General features: G+C 63.1%; 1 protein-coding gene across 1 annotated transcript; it reads right to left on the minus strand.

The window, feature by feature from the left end:
- Positions 1-2,223: 2,223 nt before the first annotated feature.
- Positions 2,224-25,470, minus strand: DHX37 (DEAH-box helicase 37). The gene is made up of 27 exons (XM_079151207.1): positions 25,303-25,470; positions 23,240-23,409; positions 20,180-20,292; positions 18,949-19,291; positions 18,528-18,676; positions 17,675-17,767; positions 16,569-16,665; positions 15,442-15,555; positions 13,424-13,525; positions 12,996-13,110; positions 12,459-12,554; positions 12,161-12,240; positions 11,630-11,774; positions 10,741-10,817; positions 10,288-10,520; positions 8,751-8,862; positions 6,581-6,687; positions 6,311-6,499; positions 5,552-5,676; positions 5,358-5,474; positions 4,389-4,561; positions 3,715-3,829; positions 3,474-3,611; positions 3,234-3,328; positions 3,082-3,155; positions 2,523-2,620; positions 2,224-2,381 (listed from the first exon to the last, which is right to left on the minus strand). Exons 1-27 carry the CDS (start codon positions 25,406-25,408, stop codon positions 2,305-2,307), a joined length of 3,453 nt encoding a protein of 1,150 aa, XP_079007333.1. The 5' UTR covers positions 25,409-25,470; the 3' UTR covers positions 2,224-2,304.

The raw sequence follows: 25,470 nt of genomic DNA on the forward strand, positions 1-25,470 counted from the left end.
GTTTTCTTTGGCACCAGGGATGGAACCCAGGGCGCTCAACCCCGGAGCCACATCCGGATCGGCCCGTTTTATGTTGTCCTGGTGGTCTCGAATGGACTGAGGTCCCCTGCCTCAGTCTTCTGAGTAGCTGGGATGACAGGCGAGCACCACCCTATCCACCAAGGAACTTTTCCTTTGGCACCAGGGATGGAACCCGGGGCACTTTACCACTGAGCCACATTATATTTTACTTTGGGAGTCTCACTAAGTTGCCGAGGCTGGCCTCAAGCCCGTGATCCCACCCTGGCTTCCCGAGTTGTGGGGTTACAGGTGTGGCTACCACACCTGGCTGACAGCATCTTCTCTCCTAGGAAAACACCTGAGATCGGTACGTCCACACACACCTGCTTCGGAAGCAACGCTGTTCCTGAAAGCCGCCGGGAGCTGCAGCCCGCCCGGGGCCCCTCCCTGGATGAACGGTGCCTGGGTGCCCGCATGCGGCCTGTCCCTACAGAGACTCCCGAGGGGACCAACGCTGCCGAGCCGGTGGTGTGCTCGTTGGCGGTTCTGGGACGGAGCCCAGAGGCGCACCACTGAGCCACGCCTCCCGCCTGTCTCATTCTTCACGGAGCTGGCCTCGCCTTCCGCTGCAGGCGGGCCTGGACCTTGTGGGCCTCCTGGGACCGTGTGCGCCCTGTGCTCGGCTGTAGCCTGAAAACGGTTTTTAAAAAAACACCTGTGTTTGGAATTGTGGTTCCTTGGGGTGGCTGTGGGGTGGGAGGGATGCTGGTGACAGAGGGGGACTTGGTGGCTGCTGCGGTGCCTCTGAGGGTGGCCAGGGAGGGACACTGCTTCCCTCTGGAGCTGCCAGCAGCAGTGCTGGGTTTCTAGAGAGCTGCCATCGCAGCCCAGCTCTGCGTGTGGCAAGGAACCCGAGTTTTCCTGCCCAGTGCCGGCGGGTCAAGCTCCTCTGGCTGCTGTGGCCACTGGCCCTGGGAAGCTGGCGAGGGAAGGGCCGGGCTGGACTCCACACAGCGGAGGCAGAACCTGCTGGCGCTTTGAGACGGTGGGAGGTGAGGCCGTGGCGAGGGAGGCCACAGTGGGAGCCAGGGCCATGCTGAGAGCCAGGCCGCAGGGCTGACCCCCAGGGACGGCCTGTGCCCGGGGTCGTCCCCCAAGTCCATACTCAGAACAGTCTGGTGGCACGTCGTGGCCCTGTCTGCACTAGCGCTATGGAAGCTGGGCACAGGGACCAGGCTCCACCTCAGGAGATGCTGGCCATCACCACACAGGACAGGAGGCAGGGCCTGGGGCTCCCCTGTGCCACCTGGGGCCCGTTCAAGGCTGATCGTGGGAAGCCCCCACGACATGTATGCGAACCAAGCGTCCTTGGGCCACTGACCAGGAAGACCTGGTCTTGGGAACGCTCGGTCGCGCTGAGCGAGGCCGCCTGAGTTGAGTGCTCATCCTGGGCTCGGTCGCCTCGAATTCAAGTGCTCGCTAGAGCCAGACGGCCTGCTGGATGCCACCCCCATCCTGTTTGCTGGAAGAAGCTCCTAGTGTCCTTTTGATCTGTGGTGCCATAAATACAGCGAGCATGGGCTCCTTCCTCTACTGGAACCAGACCTTTCTGGACGCTCAAGTGGCCATGCCCCTGCTCTTCAGGTAATTCTGTCTTCCGTTGTTATTTCTGATAAACAAATTTCACAGCTTTTATTTCATAGCCAGCCCAACCCTCGGACAGGAACCCCTTCCCTCGCCCACGCAGGACTTTGGAGAGCTGACGGAAGTCCTGGGGCCTGCCCTCTGCAGCATGGCCAAGGGTCAGCTCCCTGCTGTTCCCTGCTGCCTGACAGCTGACCATCAGGGGCACAAACTGCTCAGTCCCTGTGACCAGAACACACGGAAGTCCTGGGGCCGACCTCTCAGAGGCAGGCCCTCTTGAGGTCAGAGCAGAGCTGCTAGGTGGGTCTGCCACCTGGGACAGCTCTGAGTCCAGGGCCAGGGTCTGGGCAGCCCTGGGGCCTCTGCTGCTACAGGGAGGGGGCTCCCCACCTCAGGGAAAGGCCAGCAGACGCCCCCAGTCCTGGCGTTCCACAGGGGCTAATGTAGCCCAAAGAGCACGTTTAAGACAGGGACTAGCATGTGAGACAAAATAACCGTCCACCTTGTAATAAACAGTTATAAAAAAGGAAGCGGGACAGGCGGCCAGGGCGGCGGGAGCGTCGCTGAGCACCAGCCGGGGCTGGGGACCCGTTGGTGTGGGAGCCTCTTCAGGGCTCTTCAGTCCAGGCCCCAGTCCTGCAGCCCAGCGTCCAGGCAGTGTCAGGTGGGGGGCCAGGCCTCCTCGACGCGGGCGTGCATGGCCTGAGGGAGCCACTCGCAGTACTCAGCCAGCAGGTCTGCAGGCGGGAGAGGACCACATCATGTGCCCATGCCCACACTTACACGCTGGGGACCCCGCCACCCGCTGCAGGGCCAGGCCCTCCCGCCAAGCCAGGTCCCCCGCACAGAGCCCCGAAGCCTCCCGCGGCCTGACTCACATGTGGGGTCTTTCTTCCAGGCGGCCAGCAGGGCGTCCCGGCAGTCGACCTTCTCTGCCACGAGGGCTCGCAGCAGACTCTCAGTCCGGGGCTGCAGCCTGTGGGCAGGGGTGCACTGTGGGCAGCTGGCTGGGCACGGGAGGGGTGGAGCCTGTGCTCAGCGGGCCTGGGTGGGCAGGAAGCTTTCTGTCCACTGTCCGTCCTTGGCTAGACTATAGTGGGCTGACCAGTGACCTCCCCCCCAAATTCAGGTCCTCCCAGAACCCTGGGATACACGGGTGTCACTTAGGATAAGGGTGGACCGCATTAGGATGGCCCCGAATCCAGTGACTGCTGCCACACAGGAGGAGCGGGCAGATGCGGAGGAGGAGGCCACGGAGCCGGGACCCAAGCTGCCACAACCAGGGAAGCCAGCGGCCAGCGGGCCTGGGGAGGCAAGGCCCACGCGGAGGACGCTTCTGGCCTCCAGAACTGAGTAGGTTCCTGATGTTCACAGGCCCCACGTGTGGGGACTTGTCACGGCAGCCTAGGGAAGTCACATGGCCCCGGGAGTCCATACCTGGCCCACGTCTTCAGCATGGTGCTCGGGCTGGACAGCAGACAGCCCTGGAAAGAGGCCAGCCTGCCGAAGACCTAGGAGACCACAGGAGGGTGAGCCTGGCTCCCCCGGGCGGCAGCGAGCAGGAGGCCCGGGGAGCGTGGGCAGCCTACCTGCCCCTCCAGCAGAAACCTCGCGAAGTGCTTGTAGCAGTCGAGGCCTTCTGGATAATCCACCTGGACGGCAGGGAGGGGCCAGCCGATGCGATCTGGAGGGCAGGGCGGGTGAGCAGGGACCCTCCCGATCTGCCCTCCCGAGACCCAGCTGTGTCCTTGGACCTGCCCGTCAGGACAGGAGGCCCGGGGCCTGGCGGACACCCTCGGAACCTGTACCCAGGAAGCCGCAGGACTCACAGAACACACTGGTCCGGTGACAGAGCACCCGCCCCCGCTCGGGGCAGTAGACGGGGCCCGGCTCCTCCAGGGGCGGGTTGAACTGGCAGTAGGAGGGCAGCAGAGCTGGGATCCACTGGATCTCCACGGCGGAGACACCTGGCCAAGAAGGGGGCGGGTCACGGCAGGCCGAGGCTCACGAGCCCTCAGGCCACACTGGCAGCACCTGGCGGCAGGAGAGGGCTGGCCACCAACACGGCACCTTTCATGTACATCTTGGTGGTCTCCACGATCTCCTGGTAGACCACGAACTCGGGGAGCTCTCTGAAGAGGACGGAGCTGGGGTGGACGAAGACCGGGTCGTCCAGGAGAGGCGTCTGCAGAGGGGAATGGCGTTCAAGGTGCGCAGACCCGAGCACCAGAGACCTGCTGCCTGACGTGCAGCCCCTGGCCACAAGCTCCCGGAGAGCAGGAGTGCCCACGAGGGTGGCCAGGTGCACCCAGGCCAGCGCTGCTCCCAGGACAGGTGGAACGGGTGTCCACACAGGCCAGGAGGATGGACCTGGAAACGGAGTGCGGTGACAGGGTCAGGCACCAAGGGCACACGGCCGCACTCCGCGACGCGGAACGTTTGGTAGAGGCAGACCCAGCAGGAGCCGACCGGGGCCGGGCCTTCCAGGGTGGCGGGAAGGTCTGAGGCGGGCCGTGGAGGCACGAGGAGGGAGCAATGGACACGGCAGTGTAGCGTGGCCTGGGGATCACGTCTCCACATGGCTGCTGCTAGGCATGCTGGGGAGGCCCTGACCGAGAAGCGGAGAGCCACCTGTCCTCGGGGGGCTTCTGTGACGTCTCGGCCCCACCCGAGTGCCCACCCGAGGCCTGCTGCCACCTGAGGCCCACTGCCCACCAAGCGCCCACCCGAGGCCCGGGGCCCACCCTGTAGGCGTTCCTCCACTTCTCATCCAGCAGATCCTCACTCTGCACCCTGCGGGCCACGTGGTCGCCCAGGCCGGCTGTCACCAGCTGCCGCAGGGCAGTCACCTGGCTCTCGGTGGGCGGCTGCATCTTGGGATCCAGGAAGAGGCCGGCCTCGGGGCACACAGCGTTGACTGACAAAGAGCAGAGGGGGCAGTGGGCCTGGGTGGTCCTGCCCGGACCTCCGGGAAGGCACCAGCCCGCTCTCAGGCCCACCGTGCCCTCCTTCCCAGGCTAGGACGGCTCCTGTGAGTGGCAGTGACCTGCTGAGACCCCGCCATCCCCCGGGGGCCTGGACTGGCCGTGAGCCCACGCAGATCTTCCCCTCTTCATCCTGGAGGGAAGCCTGTGGACACCACCCCGGATGGCCAAACTGCCACCAGCGTGCAGGGCAGCTGCGAGCAGTTCTGGGGACAGGGCTAGATAAGGGTGACCCAGAGCGGTGACAGTGCCCAGAGGGTTCTGGCGCGGGAGAAGCGCCAGCTGGCGGAGCCAGATTCCGGTACCATACCTTGCAACCCGCCTCAACTGAACTTGGGTTCCCTGTCCACCTCGGGGAAGGGCAGGGGCTGCCCGTATCTACACTGTGTCCCTTGAGTGTGTGTGAGGGGAAGAGGACACTCCCTCCTTGCTAGGCCCCTGGGTGCTGTTGGTAGGAGTCACCTGTGTGGCTGGTGCAGCTGTGAAGTCCTGAATGCGAGGGCCTGGAGCCCGGGGGGCAAAGGGAGGGAAGAGGGGTCCAGGCGAGGCAGAGGGCAGGGACGGGGCACCGCCACGGGACAGCTGCTGGGTGGCACGCACACCCCCGGCTGCAGGAGCGCCGTGCACAGTGAGCTGTGGTGGGTGAACGGGCACAACGCCACCTTCTCTTTAGTTCAGACACTAGAAGAGCCAGGCAGGGCCGGCAGGTGCGCTGGGGGTGGGCTGTACCTGCAGTGGTCAGCTGGCCCCGCAGGCGCCGGACCTCCAGCATGGCCTTGTACCGAAGCCCGTTGGCCTCGCAGAACTGGGGCGAGCAGCCGGCGTACTCGCAAGCTCCAACGGCGCCTGGGGACCACCGAGTGTCACTAGCCGGACCCCACTCCTGGGCGACCCCCCATCATGCCCCCGAGGCGGATACCCACCCAGAAGCACCATGAGGTCTCCGAGCTTCAGGGAGGCTCCCTGCCCCGCCCAGGCCCGCTTCACCTGGGCCACCCGGGCCCGCCTGCCCTTCAGGGAGGCGAGTTCCTCCTCACTGGCCGCTGGCCTGCAAACACACACATGCTCACTGCCCACACAGCTGCCCGGCCACCCTCAGAGATGCAGGGGTCACCGTGAACATCGGGGCGTTCGACCCCAGGTCAGAATGTGCAGCCAGCGGTTGCCAAGATGGAACTGCACACCCCCACCAGGGAGGCGGGTGGCAAGGCTGCTGGCTGGGCACACTGCCAGCACCCTGAGCTGCAGAGCAGGCGCCCGGGCGAGGGGGACGCTCCTCAAGCCCGAAAGGGTGGCTGCCATTAGCTGCAGGGCCGGTTCAGAGCGCTCCGGTCGCATCGGCCCACTCGCTCCAACGACGATCCAGCTGTAACTCCCATGGCCCCCGGATGCCCCCCGAGGAGACGGCTCAGAGCTGCAGGTGCGGGCCACGGCTGCCATCGCGTCACTTCCGGCCTCTGTTGGCCTGGTGTGCGCCTGGGCCTGCTAGAGCCAGCGGGGCAGGAGTGGAGCCGGGGCCGAGTGCCCTTCATGCATCATGCCCTCCACCCCAGGGCCCCCACTCAGCCCCCAATCTGACATCTCTCAGGGGCAGCGGCTGGCGCTGCAGCCACCACTGAAGTGCCCAGGGGGACAGGCCTCCCCTGGGCCAGCAAGCCCAGGGCTCCAGGGCGTGGACGCACCTGTCCAGCTCCTCGAACAGCTCCCGCACAGTCATGGCAGCCACGATGGCGATGGCGTAGGGCAAGCAGCCATGTTGCCGGCTCAGCGCCAGCATCTTGGCATAGCGGGGAGCCACAGGGAAGGTGGCCATGGTCCTGCCCAGCTCTGTGATGGGGCAGCTCAGCCGGGACACCTCCAGCTGCTTCATCCTGCAGACCAAGGCTGTGGTGGGTAGGCCGCCAGGAGGGGTGCCCGGGCCAGGCCCGCCCCACATCCACCTGCTCACCCACCTTCTTGCCTGCTGCGGAGCCTGCAGGGCCCCCAGCGCGATCAGCAGCTCCTCCGCAGCCACAAGGGCCTCCGTGGAGGGAGGCGTTGGGAAGGGGAAGTTGATGACCTGGGGAGACAGGCGGGGAGGGGACAGCGTGGACGTCCATGTGTGAGCACTGAGGTGCAGCGGGCTCCCAGGCCCGGCAGCCTCGGCGACCCTCCACCTGTCCTGAGCACCCTCAGCCTCCCGGGACCTGGAGCCTGGGTGTGCGGAAGCAGCCAGAGGGCGCTCCAGGCCCCGGCGAGGTGCCCAGCCCTCCATGCACCAAGAGCACATCCTGAGCTCCTACTGTGCGCCAGCTGTGGAGGTGGAGGTCCACGGGACGAGGCTCGGCCTTCGCTGGGCACTGCCTGCCCGGGGTCAGCAGCTTCACGTGAACGAGCGGCACCACAGAACAGTGCCCTAGACACACGAACGCTGCCCTTCCCGAGTGGCCACATGAAAGGGTCACAAACAGGTAGACTCAACAGCCCCTGCCTGCCGGCTGACGAGACCATGGACGGCAGGCAACCCCAGCAGCCTAACGGCAGGTGCAGCCAGAGAAGCGTGTGGCACACACGCCACCCCAAGACCGCGAGAACATGCTGCCCAGCGGCCAGGCGCCAAAGCCCGCAGTGTGCGACTCTACCCAGGAAAGGTCAGCAGGGGCCACAGACAGTAGCCAGTGACTGCCAGTGGCTGCGGGGGCCGGGGTAAGAGCGCGATGGACAGATGTCTTTCTGGGGTAATGAAAATGGCCGCCACCTGCACAGCTCTGTGAGCACGTAAAACCACTTTAATAGACGCGCTGCAGACTCTTATCTCAATACAGCTGTCAAAACAAGTGTGACCAGGGAAGGACCCTGGGGTGACCGACTCCTGAGCAGGAGGCAATGGGGACAGCATGTGCAAAAGCCCCGGGGTGGGAGGCGTGTGGCCCGCTGAAGGGCAACAAGGAGCCGACAGCAGTGGGCCAGGATGAGCAGGGAGTGCTGGGCAGCAAGGTCTGGGGGAGGGCAGGCAGGCCCAACAAGGCCCTTGGAGTTCCTCCAGAGCAAGCAGCAGCGGGAAAACTTCCACAGAAGTGGCCTGATCCATCCGGCTTAAACAAAGGCATTCCAGTGGTGCCCTAGAGCCAGGACCGCTCCACACCCGCCCAGCACTGTCCAGCCCCAGGGCCCACGCAGGCCACCTTATCTCCAGAACGGGGCAGCCCTCAGGGGCCAGAGGAGAGTGCCCAGCAGACTGGGCTCCCCCAGCCCTGTGCTGTGGGCTCGTCTCCATGTGTGTGTGGAGCGGGGACAGAACCCAGTGCACTCACGCCAGCGAGCAGCTACCTGAGCCGCATCCAGACCCGCTGTTCTCCCTTGGAAAAGGGTCAAGCCCAGGACAGTGGTGGCCTAACTGGTCACATCTAGAAGACCACAGGAAGGCAAGGTGCTACCTCTGAAACAGCCGCAGCCAAGCTGGACGGCAGGGCGGGCTTCATGCTGCCCAAGGGTCTCAAGCTCGGGGACTCGGCCACTCCCAATACCTTACGTTTGCAACCAGACAATGCTGGACTTTCTCCTCCACAGGGACGGGTTCACACTGCCCAGACCTGGCTCAGGCCACCCTCCTGCCTCAGCCTCCCAGGAGCTGGGAGCGCAGCAGGCGCCACTGGGCCCAGCGAGGACGTGGTTTTAGAGAGCAACAGGCCACCTGGGTCCTGGCTCCTGCGAGACGTGTCTCTGGACAGAGACCTTCACTTCCTGGCCTGTTTCTCCACAGCTAAGAGGGGCCTGGACGTCTGTGACACAGCAGGGGGCCTGAGGAGCCAGGGGCATGGCACAGCCTGGACGGCACACTGCTGGCCCCTGTCCTGACTCAGTCCTCTCCCCACGGGGACTGGGCCAGGGAGGCTGCAGCCAGGAATCCACAGAACCTTGACCACAGGCTGCTTGTGGGTCTCGCTGCCCAGGTGACTGTCCCCTGGAAGCCCAAGGGGGAGCATCCTGGGGCAGCGTCAGTCACAGCGGGCCGGAGGTCTCTGGGCACCTGCTGGGGCAACGTCCTGCAAGAGCCCACCTGGCAGGCCACCAGCAGGCGCAGCTCCGGGCTCCTGAGCGGGAGGGGCCTGGCAGGACCTGGGGGCAGTGGACAACACCGACCTTCTCGACGTTGAGAGCTTTCATCTGCAGGACCACGTCCTCCACGGGCCTGCGGGTGATCTCAGGAGGAGGGAACTGCTCAAAGTCACCGAAGACGGCCGACGAGTACAGCCTGCAGGGAGAGGGCAGGGCCGTGTGGAGACCGCGGGCAGAACCTGAGCCCGTGCAGGCGGGGCCCGAGTCGGCCACAGGGGACCGAAGTCCAGCAGAGGGCAGGGCCGTGAGGAAGGTGCTCAGCCAGACACTGGACAAGGCCTGCCCGGCCACCTACTGGGCCAGTCACTAAACTGCCTTCTCATCCGAGGTGGCGGCCGGCGGGCACAGGGAGGGCGGCAGCCCCTGCAGCGAGCAGCCTGCTGCCCGCACCCTGGGGAAGCCTCTCACCACATCCTTGTTTCCCCATGTCGTCACTCAGAACAGTGCTGAGAAAACAGCTGTCAATCTACCAAGAACAGCAGGAGGGGAACACGTTTGCCAAGGACGCTTACACGTCACGAGGAGGGCCCAGGAGCACAGATGGGGCACGCGAGGCCGCTCGGGGGGTGGACGGGCCACACAGGCTGGAGCCTTGCCCAGGATGTGCAGGGACTGGCACCATGCCAGCCACGGGGGACGAGTAAGTCCAGACCAGTCGGACACCTTCACACACTTGGGACAGAGTAGACCACGCTGAAGGCAGCATGTCGGGGAGGGCGTGGAGAGACAGACCCCGTGGGGAAGGGGGCGGCCACCACGGAACCAGCTGAGCCCCGTGCCCGAGAGGTACTCCGTTCATTAGGCCCAGAGCTGCCACAGGACCAGGGACTTCACCCCGGGGCTACACCCACGAGAAAGGGAAACAGATGCAACGTTCAAGCAGCCCTGTCACCGGTGCAGAAAAGGGGCCGCAGCAGGGCGAATGGTGCAGGCCTGTGACACCAGAGCCACTAAGCGAGGCCGAGCGACTCGGCAAGACCCTGCCTCAGCCGGAAACAGAGGGGGAGGCCGAGCGACCCGGCAAGACCCTGCCTCAGCCAGAAACAGAGGGGGAGGTTGAGCGACTCGGCAAGACCCTGCCTCAGCCGGAAACAGAGGGGCCACACCCGGGTGTCCATCTGATGAGGGGCGGGTTGCAATGACCCGGCCAGCACGTGGAAGGAGCAGACCCCAAGTCCTCATGCTGGGACAGAAGCTGGACGCCAAAGGCCCCACATCCTAGGATCCACTCCTCAGGCGGAACCTCGGAGGCGGGAGCCTCCTGACTGCGGGGCCTGGGAGATCTTGGGCGGGGGCTTCTGTGGGGCGACACGTGGTCCTGTGCTGGTCATGGTGGCATTGCCACGGCAGCAAGCACCCCAAAGCCAGAGACCGGGCACTTCCAAGTGCTCGCCATTGCTCAGGCCATTGACAGACAGCTGGCGATGAGACCTTGCTCAGCAGCAGGACAGGCAACGCCGCGTGTCCACGAGGCTGCTGTTCCCTGGGACACGGCGACATGGAGGGGGGTGCTGCCTCTCCTTGTCCCTAGTGTCCACTGCCGGGGAACCAGGTGGCCCACCTGTAGCAATGGCCTGGCTCCGTGCGGCCTGCGCGGCCCGCGCGCTGGTCAGCTGACGCCTGGGAGACCCAGGTGACACGGAAAGAAGACACACCGGTGACGCGGTCGTAGAAGCGCCTCTTGACCTTCCCGCAGTCCACCACGTACTTGATGCCTGGGATGGTGAGGGACGTCTCGGCCACGTTGGTGGCCACCACACACAGCCTCGCCCCCTCTGGGGGGGGTCTGAAGACCTGGGGTTGGCGCAGAGAAAACGCCAGTCAGGAGGGGGTCTGCGGGACGGAGGCCCCGGCAAAGCCAGGCTCGCCCAGCCTGGCCACCAGTCCCCAGCTGCCAGCCCAGGGTAGGCTTCTACTCTCCCAGACCCAAGTACCCCAGGGTGGTCAGAGGGCAGGCAGGGAGGACGGGCAGCATACCGGAGGCAGAGAGGCCCGGCCACACGCCCAGCAGTACCTGTGCTTGCCTCTCGGGGGCCAGCAGGGAGTAGAGCGGGAGCACGTGGAGGGGCAGGGAGGCGTCCGGATGCTCACCTGCAGGGGGCAGAGGCTGCTGGCACCTCCGCCTTGCCCAGCTGCGCGCCCAGCCCCGCAGCGGAGGCAGGCAGAGCCTGGGGAAGCTCCTGGAGGCTCTGCCTTCACTTCTGCCCAACCCAGGACGTCGATGCCCGCCCCGCCAGGCTGCCTCCCGTGAGCTGCCCAGCTGCCGTCTCCAGTGCCCGCCCCTGCCCTGCCCTGGCAGCATGATGTTCGGGCCAGCGAACGTGCCCAGGGGGAACTCTTGGCTGCCCCGTAGGTCTCAATTGGACACAAAAGTCACAGGCTTTTCCCTTCCTCCCTTTTTTTTTTCCTAAAGGGACAGGGTCTTGTGACGTTGCCCAGGCTGGCGTTGAATGCCTGGACTCAGGAGATCCTTCTGCCTCAGCTCCTGAGGAGCTGGGACCATAGTACGTCAGCACACCTGGCCTGACCTGCCCCCGGCAAGATGCTGGTCTGCCTGCACACACAGGGCCCCAGGAGTTGGGCCCCTTCCCCAGCTGGCCCTGTGACCCAAGTCCACCTGACAAACGTGAGCCCTGGGGAGGGATCCCATTTTTATCCACATGACAAATGCTGGGGTCCCCTCTGCACCAGGCGGCACAGAGATGTGGACAGACGGCCAGCAGGTCCAGCTCCCCTGGCTCACGCTGGACAGGGGCAGGTGTGCGCGGCCACAGGCGGGACAGGCCTTCCTATGCTCTACGGCCACCCCAGGCCCACGACGGAGCCGGCACGCAGCCGGGGTTCAGGACACGCTGCAGAAGCAGCCAGGGAACTTGCGGGCAAGATGCTCTACCAGGCCACACCTCCGTCTGGCCCTTCGTCCCCCAGGTCCAAATCAAGGTCGGAGCCCAGGGCCTCCTCCTCCTCGTCCATCTCGGCCTCCCTGTCCTCGTCACCTTCGCCCACTGGCAACACTGAGTAATTATCCAGGTTGATCTGGGGCAACGTCTGCAGTCAAGAGGACATGAACACGGTGGCCGTGGGCAGCCTGGTGTGGACCGTGGTGAGCAGAGGCCGCTCCCGCCCCGCTCCCCAGCGCGTCGAGGTCCCCCTGCCCCAGGGCCCTTCCTCCTGATGCACTGCCTTCAAGACCCACCCGACCTACAGCCTCCAGGGCTGGGCTGCTCTGCAGCCCCTCCAGCGTGGGGAGGCTGGGCCAGTGCCAGCCCTGGGGTCACCAGCAGCCATGTGCTACCAAGACCCCAGACGGGTCTGGTGCAACAGGAACTGCATTTATAATTTGATCTCTTTCCAATTAAACTGAAATCCAAGCAGCCACACGGGGCTAGTGGTCGCTGTCCAGACCGGCCTGGGTTCCCGTGAGCCCCACGTACCGCAGTCCGAGCCCTCTTGGCTCTGGCCCGGGACCTCTTGAACTTCCGCATTTCTTCCACTGAGTCTTCCTGGTCTTTTTCTGGAGGGGTGAGCGAGGGGGTGTGTGGAGAAAGACACCTGGGGCCGGTGCAGTGACCAGTACCTGAGCCCACAGAGCAGAGCAAGACACTGCATGGCAGGGTCTCCCTGGGGCAGAGGGCTGGAGAGCCTGGCAGTGGAAGCCAAGCCCCGGCCAGGGGGCCCGTCGCAGGCTCAGCGGACAGTGAGCACACGGTCGGGGAGCAGGGACCTGGTTACCTGGTGCCCGGGCCCTGGAGGCTGGGAAGGCCCTCCTGAGCCTGCGGCACAGCGCGTGCACCTCGGCCTGGCCCGTCAGGAACACCAGGATACCACCTGTGGAAGAGCCAGCCTGTGACCCGACACTCCACAACACACACCCGCCCAGCGCGCCAGAGGCCAGGGGCACAGACATGGGTGGCGAGCAGGAGCAGACACCCCGGGCCTCAGCAGATTGCACCAGTGCAGGTGTCCCCTGGGCACAGACCCGAGGACAGAAATGGTCTCAGACAGACACTGGTGGTCTCAGCTCTGGGCCGGAGGCAGGGGAATGCCCACCAGCCCGACTCCCATCTCCGCCCTGCCGTCTCCCCCACCGGCTCAGCCTCCCAGAACGACTGAACCCCGTGACTGCCCAACACTGAGGTGCCTCCTGCACAGGGACAGAAGCGGGGAGCCGCGCCCTGGGCGCTGGGTGCAGGCAGCCGTGCCGCCTGGGGCCTGCGTCCTGCCAGCCCTGTGGACTGACAGGAAGGTGCGCCTTCCCCGCAGCCTCACCTGCGGGCAGCATCCGGTGGATCTTGCAGACCTTCCGGAAGCACTCGCCAGCGTAGTCTTCCAGCGGAGTGCGCTTGTTGAAGTGCACGGTCACGGGAAACTGCCGGGACTCGACCTGCGGAGCACGGGGAAGCTTGGGGTAGCCTGTGTGGGGCCGGCCTCCGCCCCTCCTGGCTCCAGGTCTCTCTGCAGATGGCACTGGGACTGAGCCCCGCACCTCACACTGAGCCGCACCCGCAGCCACCCTCCTCCCCACGTTCCAAGGCGAGACACGCCCTGCCAGTGTGGCCTCGGGCTGGCCACCGTGCCCAGCATGGATCAGGGTCCCCGACAGCGTCAAGTCCTGTGTGGCAGAAAGGCCCCTCAGGAGCCACCCCAGACCACAGCGTGCGGCCCTCGAGGCCCAGGAGAGGACTGCCGGGCTGTACCTTGATAACGGGCGGTGGCTTGGGGAAGAGCCGCTGGTTCTGGGTGAAGTCCTCGACTCGCAGTGTGGCCGACATGATGAGCAGCTTCAGCGGCAGGTGCCTCTGCAGCAGGACAGGCTGGGTGACCCCTGCAGCCCAGGACTCACCCCCAACCCCAGGCCTCCTGGTTGACCAAGATCCCACAGACAGTGTGACCAGTGGAGGGCCTGCCTTCCCCGGCAGGCTGGTTAGAGGACTCTGCACCCCGAGGGCAGGCTCTGACGGTGGAAGGTGGGGCGGGACAGGAGGCACTGGGACACAGCTGCCGTCACCTCCCACCTGACCCGGGACTGTCTGTCCCCGAGGTTCAGGGGGAGAGGCCTGACTGGAGCCGCACCTCGGCAGCCCCCGCTGTGCCCGGCGCTCTGCCCATGAGCCTCCGCCGGTGTTTTTAAACGTGCTCCCCAGGATCCTGGTTCTCTGAAGACCTCTCTGAACGCAAGGCTATCTAGAGATCTGAGCCGTCCACCTTGGGCTGCGGTCCTGGCTGTCCTCTGCTGCCAGGAAGCCCCACCCGTGAGCTTGGCAGTCGCCTGGAGGACACAGGCCCCCACCCTCCTAGCTGGCCCCACCTCGCTCACCGCGCGGCCACCGGACAGAACCAGATCACAATGAGACCCCGGCACACCTGGCGTAAGGCAGACGGCAGGACAAGGAGACAGCGGCCCCACACCGTAGGGAGCACGGGGTTCACACCACGGTGCTGAGAGCCGCACTCGACCGTGGCTAAAGGCAGGACTACCAGCGACCCAGCGGCCCCACCCCGGCTACCCCCTGGAGAAGCGGGACACGTCTCACTGAGCGGTACAGACACGCTCACCGCCAGAAAGTGAGGAACAGATGGGAAAGATTCAGACACAACAGCAGCCAAGTCCCGAGCTGCAGCCGGCTGGATGAAGCTGGCAGCACCGCAGGCCAGCGGCCAGCCAGACGGGGGCACAGATTCTCCTCGTGAAATGTCCCGGACAGACAAAACTAGAGTCAGAACGTGGACTCGAGTCACCTAGCAATGGGGGCGGGGTGAGGGGATAGGGTGACACTAAGGGGTCCAGGTATTTTTGGGGTGAAGAAAATGTCCTAAAGGTGGCAGTGGAGACGGCTGTACAGCAGGGTGTACTCAGACCCAAACAGCGACGTGCTTTAAAGGGGCCAATCACGTGGCACGCGAGTAAACGACACACAAAGCCAACCCACCTGCAGATGCCTGCCGCGGGGCCTTGGCACCTGCCACCCGCACTGCTCGCTCCCTCACCTCCACTCACAGGCCGCCTTTCCAGTGAGCTGCTCACTGACCCTCCAGCCCCTCCCTGGCACTCCCTGCCCCCTTGCCCACATCAGCCCTCAGACACTCTTCTTACCACCTGTTGCCCTCACCAAAACGGAAACCCCAGAAGGGAAGGAACAGCTAGAACACAGCTGTCTGTCCCCCAGGGCCCTGCATGTGGCCGGGTACCCAGGACCCCCAGATGCCACCTCTCTGCAGCGAGGGCACAGAGGGCTGGGGCAGGGAAAGGCAGGGGCAGCCTCAGATCCCCAGGGGCGCCTGGCAGAGGGAGCGGCCAGCCCTGCCCTCGGCAGGACCCTGAACACCAGGGCACCTCGAGCGAGCTCCAGGCCAGCCTTTGTGGATGCAGGGGAAGGTCAGAGGTCATGAGGCTGGACCCGGGCCCCCACAGTGAGGAGGGCAGTGCGCAGTGTCACACGGGCAGGTCACACTGACTCACGGTCCTGGTGATGGCAGGACTCAGGCCTGGCCTGTGCACAGGGACCCAAGGACCCTGACAGCCAGTGGGCCTGATGGTATCCTGGCCGATATGGTGCCTGCCCCATCCTGCCAGTGCCCAGTGGATCATTCAGCAGGGCCCAGATGGAGGCCCCAGGAGAGGAGCATCCATTCCTCAGTGCCCACTGGGGACAAGAGCCATCAGCCCCCAGTTCCCCCCAGGAGAGGAGATGCCCAGTCCCCCCCACACCACTACCTTTGCCCGCAGAGCCACAATGCGGGAGAGGAGGCCGAGGAGGACGTCTGTGTACACACTGCGCTCATGGGCCTCGTCCAGGACCACCACCTTGTACCTGGACAGCAGGAAGTCCTGGGGGCAGGCAAGAGGCTGGCTGGGCGCGAGCCAGGCCTGCGGGCACAGAGCCCGTGCTGCCTGCCTCGGCTCCCCAGCTCCCAGCCCTGGCGCTGCCTGGCCTCCCTGTGCCTCGGTGCCTCGTCTGTCAAAGGGGGCCCAGGGCCTGCCTGCGGAGGTGGAGGGCATCTGCAGGCAGCCGCTGTGGCGCGCACTGCACAGGGGAGGGTGCTGCGGGACAGTGCCCAGCAGGGCGGCTGCTTCTGCCTGTCGGGGCCGGGCACTGCCATCAGAGGCTGCCCGGACCTCAGTCCCCTGGTGGGCTTGAGGCCAAGGCCGGAGTCACCTCTGTCCCTGCGAGGCCACCCTGCCTGGGGACAACACAGACCCTCTTGGGAGCAGTGTGTCCTCCCCAGGCCTCTCTAGGGACACGTGAGTACCCCGCATGATCACCGGCCCAGTCCCAGAACGTCCTGACTCCCTCGGATGCACCCGGAGGCGGAGTGGCTGGCTGGGAGGCTGTGGTGAGCGTCCTGACTCACCTCTGCAGCGTCCTCGGACACAGGCTTCTGCAGCTGGGGACAGGAACCTGCGGCCCTCCCCACTCCTCAGCACGAGGCTGGGCCCCACTCACAATCTAGTGCTGCCCTGCAGCACACCTGGACCTGGCAGTCCCCTGGAGGGGACCGGGTCTGGGCCTACACCTCAGTCTGGGACACAGGGCAGTGACCACACACCCCGTGTTTCGCACTCACAGAACACAGACCATGCACACCACACTGTAGTGAAAACACGGGACTGTGCTGAGGAGCCCCAGCTGTGCTGCCATGGACACTGTCCAGCTCCTGCCTCAAACCCTGAGGAAGGCACTAGGTGTCTAAGAAACCAAGGCTCAGAGAGGTCAAGTACCTGGCTCAAGACTGCACAGCACGGGCACCGCGATACGTGACCCTCTGCCAACAGGCGGCACTCCAGGGCATCACGTCATTAGTGACGCCGATCCTCCCCAGACCCACTGTCCCTGCACCAACCTTCTGGATTTCTTTGAGCAGCACCCCATCCGTCATGAACTTGATCCTGGTCTCTTCGGTCACATTCCCTTCATAACGGATCTGGTAGGAGACCACCCTGCAGGGACAGGCTTCAGCTCAGCACTGGCTCGGGCAGGGCCCAGCAGAATCCAGGCCCAGGCCCAGGCCCCCCTCCACCCACCCTCCACTCCAAAGCCTGGTGTCCAGGACAAAGGGGGAGGTCTGTGGAGGAGGGAGGGATCCAGGTGACTGAGCGGCCACGTCACCCAGATGAGACGCTGGCCCGAGCCGGGGTGTCAGTGAGAGCCCCCTGGGGCAACCCACAGTGCCCACCTCAGGAGGCCGCATGCGAGGCCAGCCCGGGTAGCTCAGCAAGACCACTACAAAGCAGTGGCTCCGGGGTGGTACGCCCTTGGACCCAAGCAAGTGCCCGTCTTCCAGACCCAAACAGAGAACTGGGCTGGGCCTCTGAGGCAGGGATGCTGGAGGCCACAGGTCTGGTTACGAGGTGAGGAGCCGGGATGCGATTCTCCGTGCTGTTCTTTGTACTTATGCGTATGACTGAAAATCTACGAGAAAAAGCTGAAAGGCGGCCGGGCGTGGTAGAGCGCACCTGTGATCACAGTGACCGGGAGGCCAACAGGAGGATCAAGTTCAAGGCCAGCCTCAGCACCTGGTGAAGCCCTACGCAACTTAGTGAGATCCCGTCTCAATAATAAGAAAAAAGGGCCGAGGTGCAGCTTGGCGGTTAAGCACCCCCGGGCTCAATCAGTCCCCCAAAAAGCCACGTGGCTCAGAGGCAGAACCCAGGTCCCAGGGCTGAGGAGCCGCTGCCAGGAGGGGTTTGTGCTTTGGAAGCTTGAGTTTTAAATCGACTTGGCAACGCTAAGTCACAGGTGACAGCCGGGCACCTGGCTGCTGCTCTGTCCCTGAGCTCCTGTACCGGCCCATTTGACGGGAGCTGGACAGCAGGTGGACTCACCCCTGCCTGTGGCCCCCTGCCTGGGAGGGTCCCGAGGTCCCACAGGATGAGCCAGCATGGGAGCCATTCTGCCCAGCCCCTCAGCAAGCCTGGAAGCCCCTGGGGCTGGGCCCCAGGGCCTCACCTCTGTGACAGATTCATCTCCTGGGCCACTCGCTGGGACATGGCCACAGCAGCCACTCGGCGGGGTTCTGTGACACCAATGATGCTGTCGCTGCTGGGAAGGGAGACACGGAGGATCAGAAGCATGGCCCTTGTCTGTCTGAGAGCCACCTGCGGGCCCACCTGACAAGTGGATGCAGGACACAGCCCTCCCAGGGCACGAGACAGGAAGCTGATGGCCGAGGCAGGAAGGGACAGCCAGGTCAGCAAAGGCGCTGCCTGGACTGACAGTGCAGGGCCCGGGGGGCAGGCAAGCTCTCTGCGCTCCGCGTCCCTGTGAGCAGTGGTGCTGAGCTCCCGGGTCCCTTCTGGGGCAGCGGCCCTCGGTTCCCGCCAGGCAGAGCAGGCTTCGGTGACCCCAGGAAAACCTGTGTGTCCTGAGCCACCAACAAGCTTCCCAGGCAGGTGCCCCTCACAGGAGCCCACCACCAGCTGCAGTAGGAAGCAAGCCTGGCCCGCTGTGGGCCCTGGCCACCCACGTCCTGCTCCGCCTACTCTCACTCCAACCACTCCACACAGAGCCGGGACCACAGGGCCCACGGGAGGCCACAGGATGACCCTACGGAACAGCGCCGCACGTTCCAAAGCTGACCTAGGCGCCTCGTGCAATTCCACTGGCTGCATCCAGAGCTACAGTGCGGCCTGCAGTGCCACCACCCCAGCTCGCAGCTGAGGAGACAGAGCCAGAGAGGCTGAGAGCTTGTCTGAAGTCGCAGCACGCACACGCAGAGCCAGGAGCTCAGCTTCTTAACCAGCTTCTGGACCACATTGCCGCTGTCCCCAAGGGACCCAAAGGCACCGTGTGCAGCCTCTACCTGCTGTAGCCGGCTTCGTAGAGAAACTGGGGCACCTGAGTGGTCTTCCCGCTGCCAGTCTCGCCACACACGATGACGATGGGGTGCTCGGCCACCGCCTCCATGATCACCTGCTCTTCAGACAGGATCGGGAGCTTGAGCCGCTCTTCCTGGGGAGAGAGGGAGTCAGCGCGGGACCAGGGCAGCAGAGCAGCAGTGGGGGGTGGGCACCACTGGACACGGGACCACCAGGACGGGGCGTGTCCACAGTGGCACATGCACAGTGACAGAACGGGGCACCGGGACGTGCCGTCAGTCTGGCCTCGCCAGGCATGGTCACTGCCCACCTTCCCAGGGAGGATACCAGGACTCCAGGGCCGCCACCACCCTGCTTCCCCAGAATCCCCTCCCCTCCACAGCAAGTCACCTCCCGATCACAAACCTGCATCTCGGGCAAGCGGTTGACGGGGACAAACACTGCAGGCTTGGCCAGGGGCCTCGGCGGGTGGGAGGCTGTCCCCTGCGAGGGAGAAGATGCCCGGGCTGCAGGGGGTGGCCTGCTGGGTGCAGGGCTCTCGTGCCCAACGCCAGCGGGGGCTGGCGGCAGAGGTGCGCTGGGGGGCCCTGTGTGGGCCCCAGGCCCGTCAGCCGCAGGCGCCTCGTCAGGCTCCGACTCCTCGGAGGACGCGGACTCCCCCTCTTCCAGCCAGTGGCCGCGCTTCCGGTGGGCCCCCCCCAGGCTGCTGATCTTCTGCTGGCCCTGCACTGCCTGGGCATCGGGCTTCCTGCCAGGAAAGCGGACACCTCAGGTGCGGGGCCCACACCGGGGCGGGACCCACAGGCCACGTCTCCTCCCCCCAGGGCCAGTCCCCAGCTGCTCCCCTCCCAGAAACACATTCCTGCAGACGCTTCCCCTCACTCGCGCCTCTGCCTGAACCTCCCCATCAGGGACGCTGCCTGGCCAGAGCGCAGGGGCCTCTCCCCACCGCCTACAGGACCCCACTTCCTACTACCAGCAGCAGACGGACAGGGGCGCTGACTGCTGTCCGCTGCCCCCACTGGGGTGCCAGCTCCTAACGGGAAAGGAATTCACTCTTGTGCACCTCTGTCTCCCCGGAGCCCAGAGGAGAGCCTGGGACATCGCTGGCCCTAGGTAAACAGGTCCTGGACAGCTCACGCCCTGCAGGGCTCTCAGGGACCAGCAAGGCCCAGGTGAACACGGCAGGCAAGTGTGAGAACCCCCAGCATGCGGTGGAGGTGGGAGGGCACAGGGACTGCTCTAGGGTGGCTGCAGGGACGCCAGCCTCTCCAGCTGGTCAAGACCAGAGGAAACCTGGATATTAGCCAGAGATCTCCAGTGTTTGAACGTTGACCGCACTGGCCCAAATAATGTCTCCCCACAATTCATGCCCGCTGGGACCTCAGAAGATGACCTTATTGGCGACCAAGGCCATTGCACCTATGACGAGTTCACGTGAGGACAGATGGACACCACGAGAACAAGCACTGCTGTCCTGGCCTCTCAGGAGGCTCAGCGGCACGGTGGCCTTGGCCCATGGACGTTCAGGCCACCACCCGCACCTTCCCATGACGCTCCACCCCGGAAGATGCCACACTGTCAGCCCTGCAGGGCTGCAGGCAGGGAGGGGGCTTGGCAAGGGGAGCGGACTCACTCTCTGCTGTGGTACATGCGGTTGCCAGTGCCCAGCCTGGACGTGGTGTACAAGAGTTTCATCTCGGCCTCCGACACCTGGACTTCACTCAATTTCTGGAGCATCTCTGCTCGCTGAGAAAGGGAAGGAGGACATCAGACAGGCGGCAGCGTCCACCTCCTCAGAAGAGAAGGAGGACAGCAGGGGGAATCTCAGCAGGCCTGACGCCTGGCCGCCAGCCGCCATGCAGCTGGCGCACGGTGCCCAACACCCGCAGGCAGGCTCGCGTGTGCTTGGCGCTGGGGGCGCAGGAGGAGGCTCCCCGCGGCATGAGTCCAGACAGGGCCCTCAGTGTCCACATGTCCACCGACAGGACACTGAACCAACGTGCCTGTCACCTAATGGGATGCTGCACTGCCGTCCAGGGTACGAGGGCTGTGCCCACTGGAGCCCCCACACTGCCTGCGCCATGCAGAGCACAGGGCCTTCCACCGGTGAGAGCTGCCGGCGTCTCTCCCTTTGCTCTCGGAGGCATTCGGTGCCTGACCTGCTCCTTACGGACATTTCAGGACTGAAAAGGAAGCCCGGCGCGGAGGCACACGCCTGTGACCCCAGCTACTCAGCAGGCTGAGCGGGAAGGCAAGTCTGAGCCCATCCTGGGCAGGTCGGTGCGACTGCGACTCAAGTAAAGCAGAACAGCCTAACGCAGCTCAGTGGCAGAGCACCTGCCAGTGTGGGCGAGGTCCCGGGTTCTTTTCCAGAACGGGAGAAAAAACAGCAGGAAAAAACACGAAACGAGTTTTTAAGGACACCCTGGAAGAGCAGCCCTTCCGACCACAGCTCCGGGACCACACCCCAGGTGCTAAGGGGACACGCATGTCCCCCGGGGCGCCCTCGGCTCCTGGGTGCAATGGCATGTCCAGGTCACGCTGCGCTCAGGAAGCGTCCTCTTCGACATTCTGGGCTGGGTGGTTCTTGGTGTTCCGAGCACGGCAGGCTCCTCAGCAGCACCCCAGGCCTCCCCACAGGTTTCAACAGCCCCACCATCACTGCCATCCACGAAACTAGGACAAATCAGTCTTGGTGGAGAACCATTATTCTAGATCCAAATACCAATGCTCAGGAACTCTGGAAGGCATGGGAAAGTACGTAACAGAATTTTAACCTAGTCCACAGGAAACGCTGGGAGGGCATCATCTCTTCAACAGCTGCTGCAGGGGCTTGGCAGGAGGAAGCGCCCATGGGGGAAGTGGAGATGGTCACTGGCTGGACGTGGGATGGTACTTTACAAACTTAGAAAAAAATTTAGGCCAGGCACGGTGGCCCAGGCCTGTAATTCCAGCAGATCTGGAGGCTGAGGCAGGAGGATCAGGAGTTCGAGATCAGTCACTGCAACTTAGGGAGGCCTTAAGCAACTCAGCGAGACCCTGTCTCTAAATGAAAGATAAAAGGGCTGGGGATAGGGGTGAAGCTCTGTGGCTGAGCAACCCTGGATTTAATCTCAAGCACAAAAAAAAAATGATAAAAAAGTAGGCATGCTGACGGTGTTGTGTTGTGGTTATTTAAAAGGTTATTATTTTAGAGATACAAATTAAAATGCCTACGGATGAGATCCTGTGTTGAAAAAGCTGAAAACTCCCAAGAGATGCTCCCTCCCGGAGCCAGGGAGCATGCTTTTATCTGGAAAAAGGGTCTGTAGACGTGAGGAAGGCTCAAGACCAACTGGGACCACCCAGGTGGTCCCAAGTCCACAGGCAAATGTCCCCACAAGAGACACACAGGGCCAGGCGTGGTGGCGCACACCTGTAATCCCAGAGGCTGGGGAGGCTGAGGCAGGAGGATCTCAAGTTCAAAGCCAGCCTCAGCAATTTAGCAAGGCCCTAAGCAACTCAGTGAGACCCTCTCTAAATAAATAAACTCAGAGGCTGAGTGCCCGAGTTAACCCCTGGTACCCAAAAAGAGACATGCAGAGGTGATAAGAAAGAGGCAGACTCTGGAGAACACAGTCACACATCAAGGAAGCCCGGGGCCTCCAGGAGCTGGAGGGTCAGGAAGAATCTCCCTGGGAGTCCAGGGAGGGAGTGTGGCCCTGCTGACAGCAGGATCGGGGACTTCTGGCCTCTAGAACCAAGAGAATTCATTTCTCTTGCTTTAGGCCACACAGCTTGCGGTCATGTGTTAAGGCAGTCACAGAAAAGGAGTTCAGATTCACGCTGCTGGGATCTATTCAGAATCCCTCAGTGGTTGGGAGAGGGACCAGCAGCTGGGATGACCCCAAGACTGACCAACAAGTGCTGACTGGGAGCTGGTGATGGGACAAGGGATTTCACTGTGCTATTCTATTTTTGTGGATCTTTGAATTTCCCATTACAAATGTTTTCCTTTAAAAATACTAAGGAGCTGGGTGTCGTGGTGCATGCCTATAATCCCAGCAGCTTGGCAGGTTGAGACAGGAGGATTACGAGTCCAAAGCCAGCCTCAGCAACAGCAAGGCGCTAAGCAACTCAGCGAGACCTTGTCTCTAAATAAGATGCAAAATAGGGCTGGGGAGGTGGCTCAGTGGTCAAGTACCCCTGAGTTCAATCCCCAGCAATCCCCCAAATATGTATATGTTAAGGAAAAATGGTTGAAATTCTCTACAGTTAAGAATAACACAAGCAGGGCACTGTGGTGCACACCTGTAATCCCAGAAACTCAGGAGGCTGAGGCAGGAGGATCTTGAGTTTAAAGCCAGCCTCACCAATTTAGTGAGGCCATAAGCAACTTAGAGATGCAAAAAAGAGAGAAAAAGAGAAAGAGAAAGAGAAAGAGAGAGAGAGAGAGAGAGAGAGAGAGAGAGAGAGAGAGAGAGAGAGAGACTGACTACAAGTTCAGTTCTTCCACCACAGCTGCCACATCTCAGGGGCTCAACTGCCATATGTGACTAATGGCTATTGCATCTGACAGTGCAGACATTAAAAAAACATCTGCCTCATTCTGGAAAGTGTGACGGGATAGTCCTGCTACTGAGACCATGCTGAGGGACACAGACCCCCGCCACTCCTTGGAAAGCTGTGTGCGCACCCCAGCGGCCTGGCATACCTGGCTCTTCTTCTCCTTCTGCTCCAAGATTTTCTGCAGCGCTTTCCTCTCCTTCCTGGTCAGAGGCTTCTTCTCCTTCTTAGACAGGGGAGGGGCCTTGGCCTTCTTCTTCTTCCTCCCGGGCAGCACAAGGGCGTTGCTTGCGTCCACTCCTTTCAGCGTGTCCTTGTCTGAAAAGACACACGTGCCTGACCCACAGTCCGGGAAGCCGGAGTGCAGGAATTCATTCATGCCAAATCCTCCTGCGGGTGCTCAGCCCCCACCTCCCGCAGGCCCAGGGCTATTGGGAGCTGTCCGGCACACACAGCTCGGGGGTCTGCGGGTCAGAACCAATCCCATGGTACTGTGAGGTTCCAAGTGTGCAGAGAAACAAGTTGTGCCCGAGTTTGTGGCGAATCTACTTTTAAACATAATCATTGGAAAATACAAACCAGTGGGGTGGTGGTGGCGGCACATGCCTGTAACCCCAGCTGCTGGGGAGGCTGAGGAAGAAGGGTCGTTAAGTTCCAGGCCAGCCTGAGCAACAGTGGGGCACTGTCCCAGAATAAATGGGCTGGGGATGTAGCTCAGTGGTAAAGCATCCCAGGCTGCAAGGCAACGAGCCTCGACCACGGCCTAGGCCTATCTGTGCGACTCTGAGGGTGGATTTAGACTTCCGGAGTCCCACCCTGCGTACTTCCCCACACCCTCACTGCCTACGGGACCATCACACAGTGAACACACTGGCAGGTTTAGGGAAGACGACCTCTCCATTGGCCTTCCCCAACCCCATTTCTGGGGTCTTTCCTGAGGCTTAACTTGACCTGGCCTTGGGAGGCATGCACAAGTGGCTGGATTAGTTCAATCTTGAAAAGTACTTAATTTCAGGGGCCTGGAAGACACCAATTGTTCCAGCCCAGCTCTGCCCTGAAACCAGCTGCCTCCAACTGATGATGCACTCCCAGTGCTAAATCCAATGTCCTTCTCTCCCTCCCTGGCCCCAAGCAGCACCTGCTGTGGGTGCAGGACACCCACCCAGTCCTGGCAGCTCCAGGACATCCACTCTCCCAGTTCTCCGCCAGGGCTGGACTTGGTCCCTCGGTGACTCATTCTCTCTTATCACTTTAAGCAAATTCATTTATATACAGATGTCCAGTCAACAGCTACCTAGCTTTCCTGCTCGGACATCTCCCAGGCCCCCAAAGTACTCACTCATATCCAAAGCTGGGCTCCTGGAGCTCCCCCAAGCCCACCCGCTTCCTCCGCTGCCACCTCCCTGGTCCAGCATCAACTCCACCTGCAAATCCCTCTGGTCTTGCCTTCACCTCTACTGCTTTTCCTCAACACAGCAGCTGAAGTGAGGGTGTCCACACATGAGCCCAGGTCCTGTGCCTCCTCTGCGCCAAACCTTCTGCGGCTCCCCTCTCAACAGTTCCATTTGGTGCCTTTATCACCTGGCCCTCAATATTTTCTCCTATCTCCACTTAGGCTCTGGGACCCTCTTGGATCCCGACTCCTGTAACGCTCAATATTTTCTCCTATCTCCACTTAGGCTCTGGGACCCTCTTGGATCCCGACTCCTGTAACGCTTTCTCAGCAGGCCCCCCCAGCAGCCCTCAATCACTTCTGCTTCATCTCCTTAGTACTATATGCACATAAAACCCCATGTTCCTTACGTTCATCTCTGCCTGCCTCCACCCACAAGCCTGCAAGCCCAGGGCAGAGGGGATTTTCATCTCCTTTTCTGCTATGTCTCCAGTGCCCCGAATAGTGTCACGCCAGGTAACAGGCTCCCACTAACAGAGTCCGAAATGCCAGTCAGACTGGCGCTGAGTAGACAAGCCGGGGCTGAAAACAACAATATGGAGGTTCCTGGCAAGATCATAACGGAAGTCACGGGAATGGTTGCCAACAGCTCCTGTTTTCTTGCCAACTGCCCCACGTTACCATATTAGAGAAAGAGAAGCCCAGGAACTGCCCCTATTCACGTCAACACCAGGCTGTCACTGCCACTCCTGCGCATGCTGTGGAACGGGGCCCCCCTCGGGCTCCCCGACACCCAGAGCCGGTCCCGGGCGCCTTACCCTCCAGCTCCAGCCGCACCGCGGGCGGGGCAGGGGGCCCCTTGCCGGGGTCGGGGCCCGCCTGCAGGCGCCCCTTGAGGTTGTACCGCCGGCGCAGCTTGCCCATGGCGCCCCTCTCCCGCCGCACCAGCTGCGCGACCCGCAGCCCAGCCCACGTGGGTGCCCGGG

Source organism: Sciurus vulgaris, assembly GCF_902686455.1.
Source record: "Sciurus vulgaris genome assembly, chromosome: 8".
NCBI lineage: Eukaryota > Metazoa > Chordata > Mammalia > Rodentia > Sciuridae > Sciurus > Sciurus vulgaris.